At 37.0% G+C, this 24,045-nt stretch overlaps 1 protein-coding gene across 1 annotated transcript in view; it reads right to left on the minus strand.

Annotated features, from left to right (window-relative positions):
* RPS6KA6 (ribosomal protein S6 kinase A6) overlaps positions 1-24,045 on the minus strand; it is a 205,974-nt gene that overhangs the window by 119,170 nt on the left and 62,759 nt on the right. Inside the window, exons 4-6 of the mRNA XM_047075696.1 lie at positions 6,600-6,681; positions 5,607-5,687; positions 4,094-4,173 (exon numbers count right to left, since the gene is read on the minus strand). Coding sequence (XP_046931652.1) covers positions 4,094-4,173; positions 5,607-5,687; positions 6,600-6,681 — 243 coding nt within the window. The remainder of the gene's footprint in view (positions 1-4,093; positions 4,174-5,606; positions 5,688-6,599; positions 6,682-24,045) is intronic.

Raw genomic sequence — 24,045 nt, forward strand, 5'->3', positions numbered from 1 at the left:
CTAGCAAGGCTAAGCAAGATAAAAAAAGAGAGAAGAGACAAAATAAGAACATCAGGTATGGTGATACAAATATCATTAATGCTTCTACTGCTATAAAAAGGATAATAAGGGAGTATTATGAACAATTTCATGCCAGTGAATTTGATAAATTTGCTAAAATGATAAAATGGTTAAATTTTTAAAAGGCAAAGATACCAAAGCTCACTCAAAAAAAAAAAAAAGATAAACTTAATACCTCCAAGTCTCTTAAACAAATTGAATTTGTAGTTAAAACATCTTACCATTAAAAAACTTCAGGCCAGATAGATTTACTGGTGAATTCTACCAATCATTTAGTAACAATTTAACATTGAATTCTTCTAGACTTTAATAACAATTTAACATTGAATTCTCTAAAAAAACAGAACAGGAGAAAACACTACCCAACTCATTCTATAAAACCAGATTTGCTCTGACATCAAAACAAGGCATAAACAATACACAAAATCTATAGTCAAATGTCCCTCATAAAAATAAATGTAAAAATTCTTAACAAGCATTTAGGAAATATCACCCACCAATATGCAAAAAAGATAATGCATCATGATTACATGGTGGGGGTTCATCCATAGGCAAGATTGCTTCAACATTTGACAATCAATCAATGTAATTCACCTATTAAAACATTAAAGAAGAGGGGCGCCTGGGTGGCGCAGTCGGTTAAGCGTCCGACTTCAGCCAGGTCATGATCTCGCGGTCCGGGAGTTCGAGCCCCGCATCAGGCTCTGGGCTGATGGCTCAGAGCCTGGAGCCTGTTTCCGATTCTGTGTCTCCCTCTCTCTCTGCCCCTCCCCCGTTCATGCTCTGTCTCTCTCTGTCCCCAAAATAAATAAACGTTGAAAAAAAAAATTAAAAAAAAAAAACAAAAAAACATTAAAGAAGAGGGGCGCCTGGGTGGCTCAGTCGGTTAAGCGTCCGACTTTGGCTCAGATCATGATCTCACGGTCCGTGAGTTCGAGCCCCGTGTCGGGCTCTGTGCTGACAGCTCAGAGCCTGGAGCCTGCTTCAGATTCTGTGTCTCCCTCTCTCTCTGACCCTCCCCCGTTCATGCTCTGTCTTTCTCTGTCTCAAAAATAAATAAAACATTAAAAAAAATTTAAAAAAACATTAAAGAAGAAAAAATATATAACACCTCAATAATGGCAGTAAAAGAATATTACAGGGGCGCCTGGGTGTCTCAGTCGGTTGAGCATCCAGTTCCTGATTTTGGCTCATGTCATGATCTCATGGTTCGTGGGATTGACCCCTGCATCGGGCTCTTTGCTGACAGCATGGAGCCTGCTTGGAATTCTCTCTCTCCCTCTCTCTCTGCCCTTTCCCTGCTCCCACATAAATAAATAAACATTTTGGGAAAAAAAAGAAAAAATAAATAAATATTACAAAATCTAACATACAACAAACAAGTAACAGAAAGGAACTTTCACTTGATAAAGAACATGTAAAAAGACCTATACTTAACTTTATAACTTATGCTAAAATTATGCTTTTCCCCTAAGACCAGAAATAAGGCAAGAGTGTCTGCTCTTATCAATTCAATAGAAGACTGAACTGGAGGGCCCAGCCAGTGCAGCAAAGACAAATAAAAGAAAGAAATGATGTTGATAATGGAAAAGAAGTAAAAACTCCTTATTTGCAGATTACAAATAGAAAATTCTATGGTGTCTACAAAAAAAAAAGCTGTTAGGTGTAATAAGGAAGTTCAGTTAAACTGTGGGACACAAATTCAGTATGTAAAACATCAATTGTATTTCCATCCAACTTGAAAATGAAATTAATAAGAAAGCAATTCCATTTACAATGGCATTTTTATTTTTTTTTATTTTTTTATTTTTTAATGTTTATTTTTGAGAGAGATGGAGACAGAATATGAGTGGGGAAGGGAGAAAGAAAGGGGGAGACAAAGAATCCGAAGCAGGCTCCAGGCTCCAAACTGTCAGCACACAGCCCGACGCGGGGCTCAAACCCACGAGTTGTGAGATCATGACCTGAGTGGAAGTTGGAGCTCAACTGACTGAGCCACCCAGGCGCTCCTACAATGGCATTTTTAAAAGGAAAGTAAATTTGATTAATAAATGCATAAGACTTATAGACTGAAAATGACAACCTATAGTCTTAAAATGACAAGATATTGATGAGAGAAATTAAAGAAGACTCAAAAACTGGAAAGAAATATATTCGTGGATTGGGAGACTCAATGTTATGAAAATGTAAATTATTTGCAAATTGACTTAGAGGTTCAATGCAATCCACAGTAAGCTTTTTTGTAGAAAGTGAAGAGCTGATTTTAAAATTGATATGGAAATGCAAAGGATCCAGAAGAGGCAAAACAACTTTGAAAAAGAAGAGCAAAACTCAAGGATTTGCACTACCTTACTTTAAGACATATTATAAAGGTAATCAAGAAATCACGTGGTATTGAAATCAAGATAGACAAATAGATCAACAGAACAAAATATGATCAATTGATTTTCAACAAAAATGAAAGGTAATTCAGTGAAGAAAGCATGGACTTTTCTAATCATAATGCTAGAACAATGGGGTATGTACATGCAAAAAAAAAAAGGACTTCAAAACATCTTCACCATACACTAAATGATTATAAACTTAAATGTAAAACCTAAAATTACAAATTGTGTAGGAAACAGAAAATCTTTGTGACCTGAGATTAGGCAAATATTTTTTAAATAGGACACCAATTTCATAAAAGAAAAAAATTAAGTTGGACTTGATCAAAATTAGGAACTTCTGCTTTTTTAAAAAGAACTGCTTTTTGAAAGACATTGTTAAAGAGAATGAAAAGATAAACTACAGACCAGAAGAAAATATTTACAAACAACATATATGTTAAACGACCTACCATCCAAAATATATAAAGACTCTCAAAACTCAGAAGAACAACTCAATTCAAAAATGGGCCAAAGATTTAAACAGATATTTTACCAAAGAAAATAAACAGTTGTCAAATAAGTGCACTGAAAAATTCTCAACATCATCAGTCATTAGAATTATGCAATTCAAAACCACAATAAGGTACCACTACACACACTTATGTCCAAAATGAAAACAAGACTGACCATATATCAAGGGTTGGCAAGGATGTGGAGCAACTGAAACTCTCATATGTTGCTGCTGGGAGTGTAAAAGTTATACCACCTTGGAAAACAATTTGATAGTGTCTTTAAAATAAGTTAAAACATACATCTACCAAATAGCCCAGTCATACTCCTAGGTATTTAACCATAAATATGAAAACATATGTCCATACACTCATTTGTACATGAATGTTTGTAGCAGTTTTATTAGTAATATCCCAAAACTGCAAACATTCCAAACATCCATCAATAAATTAATGCATAAACAAATTGTGGCGTATTCATACAGTGGGATACTACTCAGCAATAAAAATGAATGAACCACTGATACATATAACACCATGGTGAAATCTCAAAATAATTATTGAGTTAAATACGCCAGACCAAAAAAAATACATACTCTATGATTCCATTTATATAAAATCCTAGAAGATGCAAACCAAACAATGACAAAAATCAGATTCAGTAGGAGTGGGGCAGAAGGGAGGAATTACAAAGGGGCACAAGAAAATGGTTGGGGACGACGGATAAGCTTATTATCTTGATTGTGACGATGGTTTCACAGGTATATACGAATGTCAAATTTTACCAAATATGTACCGTAATATGTGCAATTTATTCTATGTCAATTATACCTCCATACACCTGTTTTAAACATGAATAAAATAAACACTACTCCCAGAGGCATTTTGGTAGCTTGAGTAGCCAAAATCCTAGGCTTGCCCCTATCTACTTCATCCAGTTATTTATATTGGTCTTGTGCCTAAGGGAATAATGAGTAGCACATTGAGATGGATCTAAATGACAGGAAGACAGAAAATACCATTAACTTGCACATCCACTAAATACTATGCAGTGAAACAAATAGAATAATTATTTAACTTTTCTATAGAAAAATTATTTATCAGAACAAAAATGATTTTTGTTTCAATAAAATATAGTAAAAATTCACAGATACTCACCTCTTTGGATAATCTTGTAAAGACATCTCCTCCCCTGAGAAAATCTAGTATTAAATACAGCTTCCCTTCAGTCTGAAAGGCTAATTATAAATTAGAATGTAGTAACAGAACAATCTTAAAGGCTTAACAAGCTTAGTATAAATTTTGATAAACAAATTTAGACTTTTATCATTAAACACTATAAAGGAATTAAGAATTTATTCAAATGGTCCAATGTTATTGGGTAACATTATCTCACAATTGAATTTAGTGTTGAAATAGCTATAAACGCCTTCCCAGAATATAATCAACTTTGCATGTGGCTTTATACAGAAATGTCTACCACCATCATTTTCCTGATTTATGGATCAATGGTGTTCAATTGCAAACTTCCTGAACTCTGCCTCCCTACCTAATGAAAATCTACTAATTCTTTCAAGCTCAACAAAAATGCCAACTCCTCTATTAAGCTTTGCTCTATTAAGGATTTCTCTTTTCACATTTCCTTTAGCATCTTTACCCTCTTCTGCATAAGAGTTATTTGGTACGGCTTTTGAGATATCATTGTTCTTTATTTATGTCTCTCTTAACTCCACTTTGGAATGTACAGTTAATTCGTTTAAATGTCTGTGTTCCCATAGATATAATTTTTTTTTTGAGATCAGAGATTGTTTCACCTCTAGAGCCTACTGCATTCAATACAGTGTTTTGCACACAATTGGTATTTACTGATTAATGTCATGTCACCCTAGAGATTTAAGGAAGAGATTTAGGATAACAGGGAGTAAAAGAAAAATGGGTGGACATTTCTTGAGTGTTTTTTATAAAAATAATTTAATACCTACTTTACTGCATTATTTTTCAAAATTACCTAAGAATTTTTTAAATCTACTGCTAATTAATCTCTTGAAAATTTAAAGTGACATTGTAGAATGTATCAGTGATTTAATGATGTATATACCTTTGAATTCTCCAGGAAAACCAAACTTCACAATCTCATGCATGCATTAAATTATCAATGGAGCCATGATTCAAACTCAGAACAGTCGGACTCCAAATTCATGTTCTTTCCATTATACCTACTTGCTTCTTACTGGTATTCTTCTCCCCCCAAATATAAGAGAGAATAACTTAAATGGACTAATATACCTACATTGTCCTCTCCAGTAGAAGTAGGAAGTAAATGAATATACTCATTATGAACAACATGTAAGAGGAACACATCCAAACACCAAATGCTTTGAATAAATCATCACACTTTATAGCCTAGGATCATTAAAGGTACAGCATAGCAGAGTAAAGAAATACTACCAGACAGGTAATCAGAAGATACTATCATATTACCTTAGACAAGTTAACCAACAGATACAGAAAATACAATTCAAAGCTGGTTATTAATTCTTATTATTTCAGATGAATATGTTTTACATAGTTGAATTATTAAATCAGTTTGAAGTATTTATTTCCTATTATATTATTACTTGAAAGGAAAGTTTAACTCTCTAATTCCATAAATTAAAAAAAAATTACATACCATAGTGTAATTTGACAATAAATGGATGATTTACTTCCACCAGTATATCCCTCTCCATCTTTGTCCGAACTCTGTCTCGAACTAAAAATTATAGTAGAGTAGAATATATTACTCTTCTATATAAAATTTAAGTAGAGATCTCATAAATAATTCACCAAACAAAATATGAAAATATAAAATGCAACTTTATAAGTGCCTAAATTTGCAGTCTATATATTCCTAGACAGTAATTACCATACTATCAGAAAGCCAACAAATTTAGTTTTGATCTAGAGATGGGTTAAAGTGACATAAATAGGTATTTGGCTAATATGCATTTATTATGTATTGGTCTCCAATTGTTCAAATGTGTTTACTGACTAAAACTGAGCAATGTTGGGGCACCTGGGTGGCTCAGTTGGTTGAGCAATTGGCTTCGGCTCAGGTCATGATCTCACGGTTTGTGAGTTTGAGACCCGCATCGGGCTCTATGCTGACAGCTCTGAGCCTGGAGCCTGCTTCGGATTCTGTGTCTCCCCCTCTCTCTCTGCCTCTCCCCCACTCATGCTCTGTCTCTCTCTCTCTCTCAGAAATAAACATTAAAAAAATTAAAAAAAAACTGGGCAATGTTATTGTTATCACAGCCTAGAAGATGGTGTATATATGTGTATCCAAGTGGTTGTGCTTTTTTAGTATGCAAAACCAACACAAATAGAACAGAAAAAAATTAAGAAACTTGAAATAAAATAATATAGCTTAATAAAACAAGTACATTTTAAGTAAAATAAAATGTGTCACTTTTGTACCATTAAATTTTTACCAGGGTATAGTCTCACTAAATTATAGTATATGCCAATATCAAACCTAGAAATATCACTTACAGGCTAGAAAACTGTAACAATTACTAATGTTTAAAGAAAACTGAATCTACTCAATTTTTACAAGCAATACACAGCATATTTGTTAAAACAAGATTTATCAAATTCTATTTTATTAAACTTTCTCATCTTCTACCTTTTAAAGAAGCTTTTTTTAACACCTTCATTGCATAGAGCTGCCCAGCATCAGGACCAGTCTTCTTTCGAACAAGAAAAACCTAACAGAGGAATTTTTTGAAAAAAGTAAAATTCACATTTCAAGACATTCTTGCTATACACATAGACTAGTGCATGTTTCAGGCCCTACATTTTCTCTAATTTTATAAAGATAGATCTTTCTCTATAAATTATACTCTTACTTGATTTTTTTCTCATTTTTGTTCATTTACTAAATCACACTCTCATACATATTACCATAGGAAAGAAAATTATTAAAATAGATGACATGGTCAAGGACTTTAAGAAGTTTGTGACATAAAAGATAAGCAACATATTGAAGGGCAATTTCATCTAAAGGAACTCCTTTTAAGACCCAAGCTCCTTTTTGTTACCTTAATAAAGACCAAAAAATGATATAACTCTTAGTTTGATATTCTCATTTCTACTTCCTTATTGGTCCATTTTAGAAGTTAGCATACATTTTATTTTCTGTAAGAAATCAGAGGCAATTATATCTGTCTGCCAGGTTGAAGAATCAAGATGGCTAATTATTCCAATACATTAAAGTTAAACTCTTTACTGTTACTGAGCAAGCTTAAGTAATAATATCTCATATTTTGAAATTAAAATTATGACTCATTAAAGCTAAGTTTCTAGGGGTGCCTGGGTGGCTCAGTCGGTTAAGCATCCAACCTCAGCTCAGGTTATAGTCTCGTGGTTCATGAGTTTGAGCCCCACGTCAGGAACTGTGCTGACAGCTCAGAACCTGGAGCCTGTTTCGGATTCTGTGTCTCCCTCTCTCTCTGCTCCTCCTCGGCTTGCTCTCTGTCTCTCTCTGTCTCTGTCTCTCTCTCAAAAATAAATAAACATTAAAAAAAGCTGTTTTTAAAAAGCCTCAGTTATAAAGATAAACATTAATCGATGGAAATTTTACAGGAGTTATTTACTAGTAGAGGGTGGTTTCATTTTTTAAAAATAGTGAAAGTTGTTCACTGCTTTGAAATAAATTATATAGAAACAAAAAAAAAACAACAATAGAACAGATCAATGAAAGCAGGAGTTGGTTCCTTGAAACAACAAATAAAACTGATAAACCTCTAGCCAGATTATCAAAAAGAAAAGAGAAAGGACCCAAATGAATAAAATCACAAATGACAGAAAAGAAATAATAACGAACACCACAGAAATACAAACAGTTGTAGAAGAATATGAAATACAAATATGAAAAACTATATGCCAACAATTTGGAACAGCCTGTAAGAAATGGATAAATTCCTAGAAACAATATAAATTACAAAAACTGAAACAAGAAGTAATAGAAACCTTGAAAAGACCAATTACTAGCAATGAAATGAATCAGTAATCAAAATAATCCAAACAAACAAAAGTTCAGGACCAGATGGCTTCGCAGAGTTCTACCAAACCTTTAAATAAGAGTTAATATATATTCTTCTCAAATTATTCTAAGAATTAGAAAAAAGAAGGAAAACTTCCAAATTCATTCTATTAGTGAGCATTACCCTGATACCAACACCATACAGACACCACAAAAAGAGAACTACAGGCCAATATCCCTGATACCAACACCAGACAGACACCACAAAAAGAGAACTACAGGCCAATATCCCTGATGAATACAGGTGCAAAAATTCTTAACAGAATATTAGCAAAATTAATCCACAATAGATTTAAAAAAAATCAAGGTTGTCTGGATGGCTCAATCAGTAGAGCATGCATCTAATCTCGGGGTTGTAAGTTCAAGCCCCACAGTGGGTGTAGAAATTACTTAAAAATAAAATCTTTAAAAAAACTATCATTCACCATGACCAATTGGTATTTATTCTTGAGTTAAAACAGTGGTTCAATATTCATAAATCAATCAACATGATACATAACATTATTAAAAGAAAGGACAAAAACATTACAATCATTTCAAAAGACACAGAAAAAGCATTTGACAAAGTACAATATCCATTCATAATAAAAACCCTCCAGAAAGTAAGATTAGAGGGAGCAAACCACAATATAATTAAGGTCATATATGACAAATACACAGCTAATATCATCTTCAATGGGGAAAAACTGAGAGCTTCCTAACAAGACAGGAAAATCCACTCTCACCACTTTGATTTAACATAGTACTGGAAGTCTGATCCACAGCAATCAGAGAAAAAAAAAGAAGAAGAAACACAAAGCATCCAAATTCTTCCTTGCCAGAAGGAATAAAACTTTCACTATTTGTAGATGGCATGATACCATATATAGAAAACCCAAAAGACTCCACAAAAAAGCTTACTAAAACTCATAAACAAGTTCAGTAGAGTCACAAAATACAAAATGAGTGTACAGCAATCTGTTACATTTCTATACACCAATAATGAAGAAGTGAAAAGAGAAAACAATAAATTGATCCCATTTCCAATTGCACCACAACCATAAGATACCTAGGAATTAACCTAATGAAAGAGGTAAAAGATCTGCACTCTAAAAAACTATAGAATACTGATGAAAGAAATTAAAGAGGACACAAAGAAATGGAAAAGCATTCCATGCTCATGCATTGGAAGGACAAATATTGTTAAAATGTCTACATTACTCAAAGCAATCTACACATTTAATGTAATATCTAAAAAAATACTACAGTATTTTTCACAGAACTAGAACAGTCCTAAAATTTGAATGGAATCACAAAAGACCCCGCATAGCCAAAGCAATCTTGAAAAGAAAAGCAAACCTGGAGACATGACAATTCCAGACTTCAAGTTATATTACAAAGCTGTAGTGATCAAGAAACTACATTACTGGCAAAAAAGAGACACACAGATCAATGGAACAGAAAAGAAAACCCAGAAATGAACCCAGAACTACATGATCAAATAATCTTTGACAAAATGGGAAGAATAACCAATGGATAAAAAACAGTCTCTTCAACAAATGATGCTGGGAAAAGTAGACAGTAATTTGCAAAAGAATGAAACTAGACCAGGGGCACCTGTGTAGCTCAGTCAGTTGGGTATCCGACTTTGGCTCAGGTCATGATCTCATGGTTTGTGAGTTCAAGCCCCACATCAGGCTCTGTGCTGACAGCTCAGAGCCTGAAGCCTGCTCCAGATTCTGTCTCTGTCTCTCTCTCTCTGCCCCTCCCCTGCTTGTGCTCTGTCTGTTTCTCTCTAAAAAATTAAAAATAAAACTGGACCACACTTTTTTACACTATACACAAAAACAAATTCAAACTGAATGACAGATGTATGTGAGACAATAAACCATCAAAAACCTAAAGGGGACATAGGCAGCAACCTCTTTGACATCAGGTATGACTAGGTATATCTCCTGAGCCAAGAGAACCAAAGGCAAAAATAAACAACTGGGACTTTATCAAAATAAAAGTTTTCTGTACAGTGAAGGAGACAAACAACAAAACTAAAATGCAACTTACACAATGGGAGAAGATATTTGCAAAAGACATATCTGATAAAGGGTTCGAATCCAAAATATGAAAATAACTTATCAAACTCAACACCCAAAAAATAAATAATCCAATTAAAAACTGGGCAAAAGACACGAATCAATATTTTTCCAAAGAAGACATACAGATGGACAACAGACAAATGAAAAGATGTTCAATACCACTCATCAAAAGGCAAATACATATCAAAACCCCAATGAGATATCACCTCACACCAGTCAGAATGGCTAAAATTAACAACACAGGAAACAACAGGTGTTGTTGAGGATGTGGAGAAAGGGGAACCCTCTTACACTGTTGGTGGGAATGCAAACTGGTATAGCCATTCTGGAAAACAGAATGGATGTTCTTCAAAAAACTGAAAATAGAACTACAATATGATCTAACAATTGCATTACTAGGTATTTACCCAAAGGATACAAAAATACTGATTTGAAGTCATACGTGCACCCCAATGTTTACAGCAGCATTACCAACAATAGCCAACTTAGGGGAAGACCCCAAATGTCCATCTACTGAAGAATATATAAAGATATGGCATACACACACACACACAAAGTGTAATATTACTCAGTGATGAAAAAATAATGAAATATTGCCATTTGAAAGGACATGGATGGAGCTAGAGAATATTATGCTAACTGAAATGTCAGAGAAGGACAGATACCATACAATTTCACTCATATGTGGAATTTAAGAAACAAAACAAACGAACACGGGGGTGAGGGGAAGAGAGAAAAATAAAGATACAGATTCTTAACTATAAAGATCAACCTTTTGGGAAGAAGATGGCGGCATAGGAGACGCTGGGCTCACCCTGCGTCCTGCTGATCACTTAGATTCCACCTACACCTGCCTAAATAACCCAGAAAACCGCCAGAGGATTAGCAGAATGGAGTCTCCGGAGCCAAGCACAGACGAGGGGCCCAGGGAAGAGGGTAGGAAGGGCGGCGAGGCAGTGCGGGCTCCATGGACTGGCGGGAGGGAGCCGGGGTGGAGGGGCGGCTCGCGGCCAAGCAGAGCCCCCGAGTCTGGCTGGCAAAAGCAGAGGGGCCTGACAGACTGTGTTCCCAAGCAAGCGCGACTTAGCGTCTGGGAGGTCATAAGTTAACAGCTCTGCTCGGAAAGCGGGAAGGCTGGAGGACAAAGGGAGGGAGAGCTGAGGAGCCCCCAGACGACAGAGTTCAGTTTGGTGGGGAACAAAGGCGCTCGCCAGCACCATCTCCCCCGCCCATACCCCAGCCAAAACCTCAAAGGGAACCAGTTCCTGCCAGGGAACTTGCTCACTTCCCGCAAACACCCAACTCTGTGCTTCTGCGGAGCCAAACCTCCTGCAGCGGATCTGACTCCCTTCCCCTGCCACAGGGCCCCTCCTGAAGTGGATCACCTAAGAAGAAGCGAGCTAAGCCTGCCACTCCTGCCCCCATGGACCTTGCCTACCCAACCCAGCTACTATGCCAGATCCCCAGAACCACAAGCCTGGCAGTGTGCAAGTAGCCCAGACTGGCCACGCCACCCCACAGTGAATCCCGCCCCTAGGAGAGGGGAAGAGAAGGCACACACCAGTCTGACTGTGGCCCCAGTGGTGGGCTGGAGGCAGACATCAGGACTGACTGCGGCCGCGCCCACCAACTCCAGTTATACACCACAGCACAGGGGAAGTGCCCTGCAGGTCCTCACCACTCCAGGGACTGTCCAAAATGACCAAACGGAAGAATTCCCCTCAGAAAAATCTCCAGGAAATAACAACAGCTAATGAACTGATCAAAAAGGATTTAAATAATATAACAAAGTGAATTTAGAATAAGAGTCATATGGGGCGCCTGGGTGGCACAGTCGGTTGAGCGTCCGACTTCAGCCAGGTCACGATCTCGCGCTCCGTGAGTTTGAGCCCCGCGTCGGGCTCTGGGCTGATGGCTCAGAGCCTGGAGCCTGTTTCCGATTCTGTGTCTCCCTCTCTCTCTGCCCCTCCCCCGTTCATGCTCTGTCTCTCTCTGTCCCAAAAATAAATAAACGTTGAAAAAAAAAATTTATAGAATAATAGTCATAAAATTAATTGCTGGGCTTGAAAACAGTATAGAGGACAGCAGAGAATCTCTTGCTACAGAGATCAGGGGACTAAGGAACAGTCACGAGGAGCTGAAAAGCGCTTGAAATGAAATGCAAAACAAAATGGAAACAATGACAGCTTGGATTGAAGAGGCAGAGGAGAGATTGGGTGAACTAGAAGATAAAGTTATGGAAAAAGAGGAAGCTGAGAAAAAGAGAGATAAAAATATCCAAGAGTATGAGTGGAAAATTAGAGAACTAAGTGATACACTAAAAAGAAATAATATACGCATAATTGGTATCCCAGAGAAGGAAGAGAGAGGGAAAGGTGCTGAAGGGGTACTTGAAGAAATAATATCTGAGAACTTCCCTGAACTGGGGAAGGAAAAAGGCATTGAAATCCAGAGGCACAGAGAACTCCCTTCAGATGTAACTTGAATCGATCTTCTGCACGGCATATCATAGTCAAACTGGCAAAATACAAGGATAAAGAGAAAATTCTGAAAGCAACAAGGGATAAACGTGCCCTAACATATAAAGGGAGACCTATAAGACTCGTGACTGATTTCTCTTTTGAAACTTGGCAGGCCAGAAAGGCATGGCAGGAGATCTTCAATGTGATGAACAGAAAAAATACGCAGCCGAGAATCCTTTATCCAGCAAGTCTGTCATTTAGAATAGAAGGAGAGATAAAGGTCTTCCCAAACAAACAAAAACTGAAGGAATTTGTCACCACTAAACCAGCCCTACAAGAGATCCTAAGGGGGACCCTGTGAGACAAACTACCAGACACATCACTACAAGCAAAAAACATACAGACATCACAATGACTCTAAACTCGTATCTTTCTATAATAACACTGAATGTAAATGGATTAAATGCGCCAACCAAAAGACATAGGGTATCAGAATGGATAAAAAAACAAGACCCATCTATTTGCTGTCTACAAGAGACTCATTTTAGACCTGAGGACACCTTCAGGTTGAAAGTGCAGGGATGGAGAACTATTTATCATGCTACTAGAAGCCAAAAGAAAGCTGGAGTAGCCATACTTATATCAGACAAACTAGACTTTAAATTAAAGGCTGTAACAAGAGATGAAGAAGTGCAATATATAATAATTACAGGGTCTATCCATCAGGAAGAGCTACGAATTATAAATGTCTATGCGCCGAATACTGGAGCCCCCAAATATATAAAACAATTACTCATAAACATAAGCAACCTTATTGATAAGAATGTGGTCATTTCAGGGGACTTTAACACTCCACTTACAGAAATGGATAGATCATCTAGACACACGGTCAATAAAGAAACATGGGCCCTGAATGAGACATTGGATCAGATGGACTTGACAGATATATTTAGAACTCTGCCTCCCAAAGCAACAGAATATACTTTCTTCTCGAGTGCACATGGAACATTCTCCAAGATAGATCATATACTGGGTCACAAAACAGCCCTTCATAAGTTTACAAGAATTGAAATTATACCATGCATACTTTCAGACCACAATGCTATGAAGCTTGAAATCAACCACAGGAAAAAGTCTGGAAAGCCTCCAAAAGCATGGAGATTAAAGTACACCCTACTAACGAATGAGTGGGTCAACCAGGCAATTAGAGAAGAAATCAAAAAATATATGGAAACAAACGAAAATGAAAATACAACAATCCAAACACTTTGGGACGCAGCGAAGGCAGTCTAAGGGGAAAATACATTGCAATCCAGGCCTATCTCAAGAAACAAGAAAAATCCCAAATACAAAATCTAACAGCACACCTAAAGGAAATAGAAGCAGAACAGCAAAGGCAGCCTAAACCCAGCAGAAGAAGAGAAATAATAAAGATCAGAGCAGAATTAAACAATATAGAATCTAAAAAAACTGTAGAGCAGATCAACGAAACCAAGAGATGGTTATTTGAAAAAATAAACAAAATTGACAACCCTATAGCCAGGCTTCTCAAAAAGAAAAGGGAGATGACCAAATAGATAAAATCATGAATGAAAATGGAATTATGACAACCAATCCCTCAGAGATACAAACAATTATCAGGGAATACTATGAAAAATTATATGCCAACAAATTGGACAACCTGGAAGAAATGGACAAATTCCTAAACACCCACACTCTTCCAAAACTCAATCAGGAGGAAATAGAAAGCTTGAACAGACCCATAACCAGCGAAGAAATTGAATCGGATATCAAAAGTCTCCCAACAAATAAGAGTCCAGGACCAGATGGCTTCCCAGGGGAGTTCTACCAGACGTGTAAAGCAGAGATAATACCTATCCTTCTCAAGCTATTCCAAGAAATAGAAAGGGAAGGAAAACTTCCAGACTCATTCTATGAAGCCAGTATTACTTTGATTCCTAAACCAGACAGAGACCCAGTAAAAAAAGAGAACTAGGGGCCAATATCCCTGATGAATATGGATGCAAAAATTCTCAATAAGATACTAGCAAATCGAATTCAATGGCATATAAAAAGAATTATTCACCATGATCAAGTGGGATTCATTCCTGGGATGCAGGGCTGGTTCAACATTCGCAAATCAATCAACGTGATACATCACATTAACAACAAAAAAAGAGAAGAACCATATGATGCTGTCAATCGATGCAGGAAAGGCCTTTGACAAAATCCAGCACCCTTTCTTAATAAAAACCCTTGAGAAAGTCGGGATAGAAGGAACATACTTAAACATCATAAAAGCCATTTATGAAAAGCCCACAGCTAACATCATCCTCAATGGGGAAAAACCGAGAGCTTTATCCCTGAGATCAGGAACACGACAGAGATGCCCACTCTCACTGCTGTTGTTTAACATAGTGCTGGAAGCGCTAGCATCAGCAATCAGACAACAAAAGGAAATCAAAGCATCCAAATTGGCAAAGATGAAGTCAAGCTTTCACTTTTTGCATATGACATGATATTATACATGGAAAATCCGATAGACTCCACCAAAAGTCTGCTAGAACTGATACATGAATTCAGCAAAGTTGCAGGATACAAAATCAATGTACAGAAATCAGTTGCATTCTTATACACTAACAATGAAGCAACAGAAAGACAAATAAAGAAACTGATCCCATTCACAATTGCACCAAAAAGCATAAAATACCTAGGAATAAATCTATCCAAAGATGTAAAGATCTGTATGCTGAAAACTATACAGAGCTTATGAAGGTAATTGAAGAAGATTTAAAGAAATGGAAAGACATTCCCTGCTCATGGATTGGAAGAATAAATATTGTCAAAATGTCAATACTACCCAAAGCTATCTACACATTCAATGCAATCCCAATCAAAATTGCACCAACATTCTTCTCGAAACTAGAACAAGCAATCCCAAAATTCATATGGAACCACAAAAGGCCCCGAATAGCCAAAGGAATTTTGAAGAAGAAGACCAAAGCAGGAGGCATCACAATCCCAGACTTTAGCCTCTACTACAAAGCTGTCATCATCAAGACAGCATGGTCTTGGCACAAAAACAGACACATAGACCAATGGAATAGAATAGAAACCCCAGTACTAGACCCACAAACGTATGGCCAACTAATCTTTGACAAAGCAAGAAAGAATATCCAATGGAAAAAAGACAGTCTCTTTAACAAGTGGTGCTGGGAGAACTGGACAGCAACATGCAGAAGGTTGAAACTAGACCACTTTCTCACACCATTCACAAAAATAAACTCAAAATGGATACAGGACCTGAATGTGAGACAGGAAACCATCCAAACCCTAGAGAAGAAAGCAGGAAAAGACCTCTCTGACCTCAGCCGTAGCAATCTCTTACTCGACACATCCCCAAAGGCAAGGGAATTAAAAGCAAAAGTGAATTACTGGGACCTTATGAAGATAAAAAGCTTCTGCACAGCAAAGGAAACAACCAACAAAACTAAAAGGCAACCAACGGAATGGGAAAAGATATTTGCAAATGACATATCGGACAAAGGGCTAGTATCCAAAATCTATAAAGAGCTCACCAAACTCCACACCTGAAAAACAAATAACCCAGTGAAGAAATGGGCAGAAAACATGAATAGACACTTCTCTAAAGAAGACATCCGGATGGCCAATAGGCACATGAAAAGATGTTCAGCGTCGCTCCTTATCAGGGAAATACAAATCAAAACCACACTCAGATATCACCTCACGCCAGTCAGAGTGGCCAAAATGAACAAATCAGGAGACTATAGATGCTGGAGAGGATGTGGAGAAATGGGAACCCTCTTGCACTGTTGGTGGGAATGCAAATTGTTGCAGCCGCTCTGGAAAACAGTGTGCAGGTTCCTCAGAAAATTAAAAGTAGACCTACCCTATGACCCAGCAATAGCACTGCTAGGAATTTATCCAAGGGATACAGGAGTACTGATGCATAGGGGCACCTGTTCCCCAATGTTTATAGCAGCACTCTCAACAATAGCCAAATTATGGAAAGAGCCTAAATGTCCATCAACTGACGAGTGGATAAAGAAATTGTGGTTAATATGCACAATGGAATACTACGTGGCAATGAGAAAGAATGAAATATGGCCCTTTGTAGCAACGTGGATGGAACTGGAGAGTGTGATGCTAAGTGAAATAAGCCATACAGAGAAAGACAGATACCATATGGTTTCACTCTTATGTGGATCCTAAGAAACTTAACAGATAGCCATGGGGGAAGGGAAGGAAAAAAAAAAAGAGGTTAGAGTGGGAGAGAGCCAAAGCATAAGAGACTCTTAAAAACTGAGAACAAACTGAGGGTTGATGGGGGGTGGGAGGAAGCGGAGGGTGGGTGATGGGTATTGAGGAGGGCACCTTTTGGGATGAGCACTGGGTGTTGTATGGAAACCAATTTGACAATAAATTTCATATATTAAAAAAAAAAACTATAGAGATCAAACTGATGGTTGCCAGAGGGAAGGTGGGCAGAAGATAGTGTTAAATATGTGATGGGGACTAAGGAGGGGACTTGTGATGAGCACCAGGTGATTTATTTAAGTGTTGAATCAGGAAAGTCTACATCCGAACCTGCATTACACTGTATGTTAACTAAAAGGAGTTTAAATAAATCTTGAGGGAAAAACAAAACAAAAGAAAGAAAAACAGAAGGACCAACTGAATGTCCACTTAGAGAGTATTTAGACCACCAAGTCCCGTCTTTACCTCAGCTCAGTGGATGGTTGCCTTCTTTGTTCTCACCCCAATAAAATTCTGATGTCTTATTCCCTGGAGAAATCTCTCAACTGTATGATGCTAAGCACAAACCCTAAGCCTAACACACTTTAACCCTGACTCTATGCCTAACCCTACCCCTTACCAATAACCCCTAAGCTCTACATCTAGCCCTAACTCTAACCCTAAACTTAGCCTCTGGAGAGGTCTCAAACTGCTGGAATGGAGGCACATAGACTCACCCTAATCTTAAACCTAGCTCCAAACCTTAACCCTAACCCCTAACTGCTAACCATTAATCCCAACCCTAACTCTAACCCTAATCTGATCCCTCTGTAGAGGTCTCTGAATTGCAAGATAATAGGCATATACCCTCACCCTGGCTGTAACTCTAACCCTAACCCATACCTTAGTTCTAAACCAAACCCTAATCCAAGATCTGAGGAAAAAAAATTGCTATATATATCATATGTATGTATGAGAAAAAAAGAAATAGACAAACAAACCAAGAAAGACTATAGACAGCAAATGATGGTTGCTAGAGGGAAGGTGGGTGGGATGTATGGGTGAAATAGGTGATAGAGATTAAGGAGAGCACTTGTGATGAGCACCAGGTGTTGTATGGAAGTCTTTAATCACTATGCTGTACACCAGTATCTAATATTACACTATATTTTAACAAACTGGAATTAAAATAGAAACTTAAAAAACAAACCAACAAAAAATAGAGTAAATGAATTGCCATAACACACACACACACACACACACACACACACACACACACACACACTTCAGCTAAATATATGGCATTAACCCTAAGCACCAGACTCAAAGTTTTCAGATACCCAATTTCCCTTTTCCTAATCAATATCATGTGGCCAAGAGGATGTCAACAAAGAAGTCAAGTAATTTCATGAATAATGACTCTAGCACAAGTAGGAAAACTATTTTTATCAGTTTCTTAAAGTAAAGCAGTTCTCATTTTTTTTGGTGTCAGAAATCCTTTACAATCTTAAAAATTATTGACGACTCCAAAGTGTTTTTGGTATTTTTGTGGGTATCTATTGATATGTACCATATTAGAAATTAAAAGAGAAAAAGCAACTAGGTATTGATTCATTAAAAAATAATAAACCTGCCACATGTGAGCATATTTTTTATAAAAATAACTATGTTTTCCAAAGCAAAAAAAATGTGAAGAGTGACATTGATCATTTTTTTTTGTGTGTGAATCTCTAATATCTGACCTAACAAAAAGAGAGTTGGATACTTATGTCTGCTCTGCATTCAGTCTGTTGCAATTAAGTTGCTTTGCTTGAGGCAGAGAAAGAAAATCAGTTCTCACACATATATGTATATAGAAAAGAAGAGTAGTATTTTAATAGCTGTTTTACATAATTGTGCTGATTCTTCTTTGATATGACACAAGAACTTAAAAAGAGGCAGTTTCTTAAAGGTTAGTTATAATGAAGAATCTGAAACCATAACCATTAATTGTCCGAATTCTGTTATGTAATAATCCATTTGTCTACCTTACATTTTGAAAGTGTTTGTACTCATGTCTGATTTGATAAAATAACATATTGGTCGTCTCAAAAGTACTGCTTCACTGAATTATGCAGATCTACATATGAACAGCAGTGATCTCATCAGAAAAGTTTAGTATTAAGGTGTCAAGTTCACAGTGGCAAATAAAAATTTTCCAAAACTAAATTTTTGCTTCAAAGCTCAAATTTTATCATTGACAAAAATATTGTCAGTTGTTTTACATGAAATAACAAGATCATTACCATTCATTTTTGAGGAAACATCTACCAAATACACAAGTTTAGTAACCATAGTTTGTCAATCATTCTTTCAAATAAAAATGATGTTCTATGGAAAAAGTGGCTAGTTCAGCTTACAACTCAAAAAATCACACAAGTGCTTTGTCTTGATGGTATGAAACTTCTGGTATACACCTAAAGTGCTTTATGTGTACTTCTCATTTCATCACACAATATTAAAAAGAACTATACTCAAGGGTTGGGATTAAATAAATTTAATCACTGTTAACACTTCATCAAGGACATTCTGAGGTAACATTTGCATTTTTTAAACTGCAAAGTGTGTAGCAGTGAAGAATACAATGACTACTGACATAATTTGTAATCACTGCCTTGATTGTGCCAAGATGCCAGAAGTTTTATAAATAGTATCTTAGTATTATTATAAAATAGTTTCGACCTTGAGGATTTCCTGAAAGCATCTTATTAGACAGACCATACATTGAGGGCCACTGTTCCAAAACACAACACTTAGTAGAGTTGAAAAAATGGAATGTAGAGGGCAAAAAGAAGCAAGCAAGCAAGAAAAAAAATGGTCCAGACTTTCTGGAAGACATCTGCACAAAGCAGCCACTTTTTCTCTAGCTCTTCTAAAGCTCACTAACATCCTACTATGTCATCTAATAGAAGCCACTATTTATAGTCTACAGAAATAATTGTTTATTTGTTCATCACCTGATTTGTTCTTTTCTGATCTTATGGGTGGACTTAACTAGCATAAGAAAATATCATCTCACTCTGTTCTCTTCCCATGATCAACTACAAAAGAAGTCACATATCTGCAAACTACTGTATCTAAAAACATATCTATCCTCATCAAAGAGGTTTCTTTTCAGCCACACTGATACAATTCTTGGAAACAGTTTGTTAAAGAAATGAGTGAGTGAGCTACTCCAACATATCTCTTTAGGTCATGTGGACTTTTATATTTTACATGAAGAAGTACTCAGTAAGGGGGAACCTGGGTGGCTCAGTTGAGTGTCCAACTATTGATTTCAGCTCCGGTCATGACCTCACAATTTGTGGGATCAAGCCCCACATCAGCATCTGCACTGACAGTGTGGACCCTGCTTGGGAATCTCTCTCCCTCTCTCTCTGCCCCTCCCCTGTTCATGCTGTTTCTCTCTTTCAAAATTAATTAATTAATTAATTAATTAATTAAAAAGTACTCAGTAAATATTTGTTGAAGTGAATTTTAACAGTGACACTGACTGAAGACAAGAATAAACTGCAAGGGATTTTAAGATACAAAGATATATTTTTAAAACTATCTCTTGATAATTACTCAAGAGGGCAAGGGTTTAATATTTTCAAAAATTCATTTTAAAATCCTATATAATCCATGAATTTTAAAATGTATGCTTTGTATAAATATTACTTGGCATGTGAAATACAAGGAAGGCCAGCCTGACAATTGTGATCATGTTTTCATGTGTTGTATTTGATTGTGTTTTAAATTTTTTTTCAACGTTTATTTATTTTTGGGACAGAGAGAGACAGAGCATGAACGGGGGAGGGGCAGAGAGAGAGGGAGACACAGAATCGGAAGCAGGCTCCAGGCTCTGAGCCATCAGCCCAGAGCCCGATGCGGGGCTCGAACTCACGGACCGCAAGATCGTGACCTGGCTGAAGTCGGACGCTTAACCGACTGCGCCACCCAGGCGCCCCTTGATTGTGTTTTAAAATAATCCACGTAACTTGTTTGGTATACTACATTTCAATCTTTCATTAGTAATCATTAATAGCATTATACTTGGTGTGTTTAGTACAGAATTTTTATATGCATATTTCATGATGATAATGCAAGCTTCTTTAAAATACAATTTTACAAATGTCTTTAGTAGTGATTTTCCCCATTAAATATACTATAAAGATATCTAATCTTGCAAGACTTTGTATAGGCTAAAATCCATTTATTGCATTTTAACAATGGAACTTTTGCAGGCAACTATATAAGACTGCAGCCCAAAGTTTCTTAGAATTGTTCCTACACTTCTCTGATTCACAGCCTTGGTCAAATTCCTGCATAGGTTCAGCCTATAACAAGTCACACCCAAACAACGCCCATGCAAATGATGTATTCCTGACAAGCAAGTAGGTTCACATACTAGGAAGAAAAAAAATATTGTTACCTCCTTAATATTTGGTTGATGAACTGCATGAAGATCACTATTCTGTAATTCAGTATTACAAATTTTAAAAAGGCTTCTATGATATGCTTGTTAAACTAAAGTTCCTACACAAAACTGAGTATTCCCTGAATTTAAGGACTGCATTAAAAACTTGTCAACATGTTGCTATATATAATGTGGAGATATGACTGAAGACATTTCATTATGTTAAACTGTATTCTTCTATGGAGCCCCATGGGGAAAAATTTTTTTTGGTCTGTTAGATCTTTTTACAACCTTAAAGATACTGTCAATAATCATGCAATAAAAGGTATCAACTTCTTTATAATGGCTACCAAAAATTTTAAGTCTTCATTTTGTCCCAGTTCTAGAAGATATAGGCCATTATGCCATGCATTTGTAAACAACAAGAATGTATCTCTGGCTTCATCTATTCTTTCCTGCTCTAATTTTTCTGCTTCCATTTTCCTCTCCACTTATTTTTTAATTTTTTTTTTACTTGGTATTCATCTACGAAAACCTTAAATTCTTTCTGGAGCAAAGCTGGATATAAATAAATATATATATGAATTAATATATACCTGAAATGAAAAAAACAAATGACTTTTAATGGCTTGAAAGGTTTGCCTATTGAGATTTTATTCAAGTCAATATTTAAGCATTTATACATTTGGGATATAAAAGAACTTCATCTCTGTTCTTCTAAAAATAACATCATAAAATGCAAAATATTTAAGAGAATATTGTACTTCTAGAAAGTTTAAAAGCTAAAGGTCTGCAAGGGTGCCTGGGCGGTTCAGTCAGTTGAGAATTTGACGTCACCTCAGTTCATGATCTCATAGTTCGTGAGTTTGAGCCCCACGTTAGGCTCTGAGCTGAAAGCTCAGAGCCTGGAGCCTGTTTCAGATTCTGTGTCTCCCCTGCTCTTTGACCCTCCCCCACTCACTCTCTGTCTCTCTATCTCTATCTCTCTCAAAAACAAATAAACATTAAAAAAAATTTTTTTAAAGTGTGCAGAATGTACATACCTACTCCACAGGTCAGTTCTATAAGCACACCCCACATACAATATATATTAAAAGCTCCTTCTAATTTTACTCTTCTCAGCACAACTATTCAAGTCATATCTCCTTATCTTCCTATGCCTCCCTTGCCAATTTACTGCCAAACCATAACCTGCCTTAGTTTTTTTTTTTTTGTGTGTGTGTGTGTGTGTCCTGAAAATGCTTTTCTGTATTTTATATGTTACATTCTATACCACATAAATAACAGGTTACTTTAAGAAAATTAATGTCAAGTTTATATTCACTAATACAGCTTTTACAAATGTTCTGTGCACACACTGGGTATTCAAAAATATCTTTCTTTTAAAGAAGGGAGTTAAGATGTTAGAGAAGTAGGGGGATCTGGATTTTCCTCATTCTTCAAACAGGGTTGTATTGAAGTCAGATCACCAGGAAATAGATGCACAGAGCAGTTGAAGGATCTCCACAGCTGGAGGGAGACAACTTGACAGGATTGAGGTACATGTATATTTGTTGGGGGAGACAAAATGATGGAGCTACAGAAGAGAGGGAACCTCTTCTGTGGAGGGACAAAAGGGAGAGAGAGAGGGGTTGTGAAAGTGCAGCATTGAGTTAGCACAATAGCAAAACCTCTCTGGACCACAGACTTTTGCAAACAGCCTTGGGAGCTGAAACTCTGAGGCTTTTGACATGCATGATTTTCTCTGGATCTTTCTCTGGATCGGAGCTATGGAGCACTTCCTGGGGAGGAGGGAGCTGGTACAGGAGTGCATAGAGTGGTGTAGCGAACTCCAGGGACACTGGAAGAGAACAGTTCCCTTCCTGGAGTACTTTGGGAAGAGGGCTTATGGCCCCCAAGACAAAAGAACCTACAGGTACCAGCCACAGGCCTTTCATCAGCAGGGTAGAGAGGCTCCACTTCAGATCAGAGAAGCAGATTGAAGCAGTGCCAGGTTCTTTAAGACATGGGGTTTTGAATCGCAGTCAGGGGGCCAAGAAGAAGGTGTGGGACAAATGTGGAGCAGGACAAGCTAACCACCATTGCTATTCTGTGAAGACTGCCTGAAGACCAGACTCATCCAAGTCTGGGGAGAAGAGATTGGGGTGATGCCATTTTTTGATCCAACAACAACATGGTGGTACGTCAGAGAATGGCACAGAGACCCCCAGTGGAGGAGGGACAAGCTTACACTAAACCCTGCTCCTCTGTGCCTGGCAACTGCTTATTTACTGGAGCAAGGCAGACTAACACGATGCAGTAAGACTCTCCTCCAGACCAGCACAGCCACCAACCCCAGGCAACAAAGGACAACTCTTTTTCTTTTTCTTTCCTCCTTCTTTTTTTCTAATGGAATCAAGCTAATAGTTTCTGATTTGTTTTTTGTCAATTATTATTTTATATATGTATATTTTTTAATCAGGCATTTTTATTCTATCCTTTTTCCATCTTTTCTCTTTATTCTTCTTTATTCTCCTTTCTCTTTTTCTGGAATTAGCTTATAGTTTATCGATTCTCTGTTTGGTTTTCTTGTCTCCCCTTTCCTTTTTCTCCTTTTATAGGATCAGGCTTTCCCTCATTTTTTTTTCCAGGGTTACTACAACAAACCAATCAAAGCATACCTAGTGAAAGGTCCAAACACTCCACCACAGCAAGAGAGGAAAAGCTCTGCACAGAACTAACCAGTGGGACAGAGCAGCCAAAACACCACAGCAGAATACATAAAACATATACCAGAAACACTTCCTGGAGTGTGAGGC

Source organism: Lynx rufus, unplaced genomic scaffold (genome assembly GCF_022079265.1).
Source record: "Lynx rufus isolate CCGP_SWC_20201006 ecotype Redwood Valley unplaced genomic scaffold, mLynRuf1.p SCAF_14, whole genome shotgun sequence".
Taxonomy (NCBI): Eukaryota; Metazoa; Chordata; class Mammalia; order Carnivora; family Felidae; genus Lynx; species Lynx rufus.